This window comes from Seriola lalandi, unplaced genomic scaffold (assembly GCF_002814215.2).
Source record: "Seriola lalandi dorsalis isolate HSWRI2012SDOR001 ecotype SW California unplaced genomic scaffold, Sedor1 jcf7180001956825, whole genome shotgun sequence".
Taxonomy (NCBI): Eukaryota; Metazoa; Chordata; class Actinopteri; order Carangiformes; family Carangidae; genus Seriola; species Seriola lalandi.
In genome coordinates this window covers 1-4,025 of record NW_019427494.1, presented here as the reverse complement: position 1 = coordinate 4,025, position 4,025 = coordinate 1, and the positions used below count along the sequence as shown (strand labels likewise).

The window sequence follows — 4,025 nt, the reverse complement described above, 5'->3', positions numbered from 1 at the left end:
AACAGGGGAGGGGACAAAGGAAAGAGATAAATCAGATGTATGACAAAGAGCTTTACTCAGAGCTGTCAGAGCTCAACAGCCTCTCCTCTCTCTCTCTCTGAATATGGAGGCCCTAGAAGAAGCTGAACTCTGCTTTCCCCAACTCAACACCTCCTGTAGGAAGATGATGCGTCCTCACTTGGAAGACATGCTAATTTACAGTCTGCTGTCCTTCATCACTCTGCTCACTGTGGTTCTGAACCTGCTGGTCATCATCTCTATCTCCCACTTCAGGCAAGGATAATATTTGGCTTATAAACCAAAATCTTTTGGTTCCAGCTAGGAAACATAATGTGACATTTAGGTTACTAACTGAAAAATTACCTAGGATCTAAATAATGCATAGAACTAATCTGTCATACTGTGCTGCATTTAGCCATCTTAGAAAGCAATTCATACTGCTGGTATCATGAGTGCTAATAACACTTATTTCTCGTCTTCTACATATAAACGTCTTCAGTGTTGATATTCTCTCATTTAAGGCAGCTCTACACCTCCACCAACCTCCTCCTCCTCTCTCTGGCAGTCGCAGACTTTGTTGTGGGTCTCCTGCAGATGCCAGTTATACTTCTCCAGAACCAAGGCTGCTGGATCCTGGGTGACCTTATGTGTGCTGTGCATTACTTTTTAGGATTTCTCATTGTCAGTGTTTCAGTAGGAAACATGGTGCTCATATCAGTTGACCGCTATATTGCTATTTGTGACCCCATGTTTTATTCCACCAAAGTTACTATGAAAAGAGTTCAATACTGTGTTTATCTGTGTTGGGTATTTTCTGCTGTGCACAGCAGTTGGATACTGAGGGATTTCTTAAAACAACCAAATAGGTTTAACTCCTGTTATGGAGATTGTGTAGTTGTAGTCAGTTTTGTTGAAGGAGCTGTTGATCTTGTTGTGACCTTTTTAGGCCCCATTTTAGCCATCACTGTTTTGTATTTGCGTGTATTTGTGGTGGCTGTGTCTCAGGCTCGTGCCATGCGCTCTCACGTTGCAGCTGTCACACTTCAGCGTTCACAGACTGTAAAAGCTAAGAAATCTGAGATCAAAGCAGCCAGGACTCTCGGTGTTGTAGTAGCAGTGTTTCTTCTGTGCAACAGTCCATATTATTGTTTTGCTGTTGCAGCTGAGAGCAACTTGGTAGGGGCATCATCTGCACCCATTGAGATTTGGCTGGTGTATTTCAACTCCTGTCTAAACCCTGTGATCTATGTTTTTTTCTACCCCTGGTTCAGAAAATCTATTAAAAAGATTGTGACACTTAAGATACTGCAGTCTGGCTCCAGTGAGGCCAATTTAATGTAGAAAAAGACTGTGATGTATTTACTGAAACCAATTTTTCCTGTGTGGGGAAATTATTTTTAAATTGTTAAGACACGAAATTCAAATGTTCAAAAATACCTGTATTTGATAGGGAGGCCTTCAGAACCTGGTTCTGATTGAGGACCCGGTTTCAGGATACAGTACTGAAATTCTCTGTATATCATTATTTCAAAGACATGAAAAATATTTTCACCACCGTTATCTTCTTCTCATACAAGGATATTTACCTAAAATTAAACCCACTGGCATTCGAGTTGTTCAGAGTACTGGGACACTCTTTATTCAAATTCATGCATTTATAATGATTTGCTTTCGCTGATTGAGAAACTGTGTTTTCTGTTTTTTGTTTTTTTGTTTTTTTTTGGGTTTTCTGTTGTTCATATTTTTTTGTTCAATAATTAAATGGAATAAACAAGACCACAACATAGATAAGGTACTGGACAGATAAGCAGTATCAATAAGAGTCAATAAGATATTACAGAGTTATGTTAATTTTCCCACATTAATGAGAACATGATTTTTAGGGGAGATCTGTGGAATTACATTAGCATCAGTTATGTCAGTTGTACCAAAACACATTTGTGCATTACTTTTTGTTTTTGAATCAATTTTGGTCACACCACCGCAAAATTACAGAAAACCATGAAAATCAGTTTATAGTTGACATAAAATCAGTTTCCTAGTATCATAATGTTTTCCAAAGGTTCCATCATCTGTCACCTGGTTTTTAAGGTAAATGGAACTGGGCATAATTTAACTTCAGCCTGTTGACTTTGTGCATATTTCCCTGCACAAAGTCCAAGGAGAAAAATAGACTGTACATTCATAGTATGAAGCATGCCACAGTATCGCAGTCAGTTACTGATCTTAGTTAAGTGCGTCGTCTTTTAATGTTTTTATGGTAATCAGACTAATCATAATGGCACTAAGCTGATTTAAATAGAGAAGAATAAAACAATTGTTCATTTTGTTTTGCTCATCAAAACATGAAAGCAACTCATCAACAAATAACATAAAACAACTATCAGAACAAATGTAGCATAAAATACTGCACTTAAGTATAAAGTGCATATATATATATCTGTTATATATACTTATATATATATATATATACTATGTTATATATATATTATAGTATAGTTGGAAACTACAGATAGAATGAAACAAACCATAAAATATTAAAACTTGAACAAAATACTATTGAACAACAATTGTTTATTAGTTTTTTTAAAGATTAAAATCCAGATTGTACTTGTAATAAGAACTTCTTAAAAAATATTTTTGGTAACTAAGCAACCCTAGAAAATATTGAGAAAATAAAATCTGATGTGATTACATGAGTCATTTTTCTTCCCAATACCATGGACTGTCCTTACATGAGCACAAAATTAAATGTTTAAAGGCCTTTTATATAGAGCAAGAATTTGTCTTGTCAGGCTCTCAGTATGTGTATTCATTGAACTAATGAAATAGTGTTGGCTCTACTGTGAATTGGTCACAAGTACGGTATATTGCGTTTTCACTATTAGATGTTCCTCAGCTGCTTGTTAGTTCAAGCAGGAAGATAAAAGACAAGCTCAACATTTGTCACAGGCAACAAAGACTCTTTTAATGATTAAGGTCCTGCACACCAACACAGGTCTTTACATTTATTCTTTCAAATTAGACTTCTGCTCAGTTTGAAGGTTGGTGTAGTTATTCTTGTGTTGCATGTGGTCACAAAGATATAGATGTAAAGATGAGATGCAAAACTAAGTGGAGAATCAGACAACTGTCAGTAAAGTACAGTTTGTACACACCAACAAGGTATTAAGACGAGGTAAGGCAAAATAAGTGACAAAACCCCGTGTGGGGGGCACCATGGGAGTGCAGGGCCTTTGAAAATACTTTTCATCATAATTACCTGCATATATGGGTGTAAAAGGGGTTTATGCACAATGCAGTTTAGGTTATATGCTCCATATATATATATATAATGTACTTTGTTCAGCTGTATTCAACAGCAGGTTATTCTTAACAATGTATGAGTGAAAGAAACTAACATTAACAAACTAACGTCATTAAGTTCAAAGTTTTTATTGTGATATAAATATAGGATCTACTTTTTTTTTTTTTTTACATGTCTGTGTTTGATGATTTTGAAACAAAAATAATATTAAACACTGTCTTTGCAGGAGATTTTAGCTTTTTTTGCAAAAACATTGTAGATGGTGGTGTTTTAAAGAAAATTAACCACTCAAATAATGAGTTAAAGGTGACATGTTGGAAAACTAAGCAGAAAACTTTGACAACATGAGTTTCTTTCTGTTTTTCAAAGCTCTGTACTAATACACAACCTAATAAACAGCAAACTCTTTAGTCAGTTACTCGTGCAAAGTCATTTTTCACATTTTATCCTTATCCTTATTTTAAGTGCTCTACTCTAAAGTATGTTGGCATCACAGGAGTAAGGCTGCAGTATCTGAAGTGTAACAATGAGTTTAATAGATCTCTTAAACCATGGGTAGAAAAAAGCATAGATCACTGGATTTAGACAGGAGTTAAAATAAAGCAAAAAGACCACAAAATGTGAAAATGCTACACTCCCTAATGTGTCCTGACCCCCAAGAGAAGGTGAAAAATAAGGACAGAAACATATTAGAAACACAACCACAACAACACCAAGG

General features: G+C 35.6%; 1 protein-coding gene across 3 annotated transcripts; it reads left to right on the top strand.

Moving 5' to 3' along the window:
* Positions 1 to 88: 88 nt before the first annotated feature.
* On the top strand, positions 89 to 1,341 carry LOC111649936 (trace amine-associated receptor 13c-like). 3 transcript variants are annotated; one of them, XM_023399669.2, is made up of 2 exons: positions 89 to 273; positions 522 to 1,341. In XM_023399669.2, the coding sequence occupies exons 1-2, from the start codon at positions 104 to 106 to the stop codon at positions 1,339 to 1,341; spliced, it is 990 nt and encodes a 329-aa protein (XP_023255437.1). In that variant the 5' UTR covers positions 89 to 103. The 3 variants fall into 3 exon arrangements, with proteins under 3 accessions (XP_023255437.1, XP_087028114.1, XP_087028089.1); XM_087171988.1 differs by having other exon boundaries at positions 104 to 179; positions 521 to 1,341; XM_087171963.1 differs by having other exon boundaries at positions 104 to 279; positions 492 to 1,341.
* Positions 1,342 to 4,025: the final 2,684 nt, after the last annotated feature.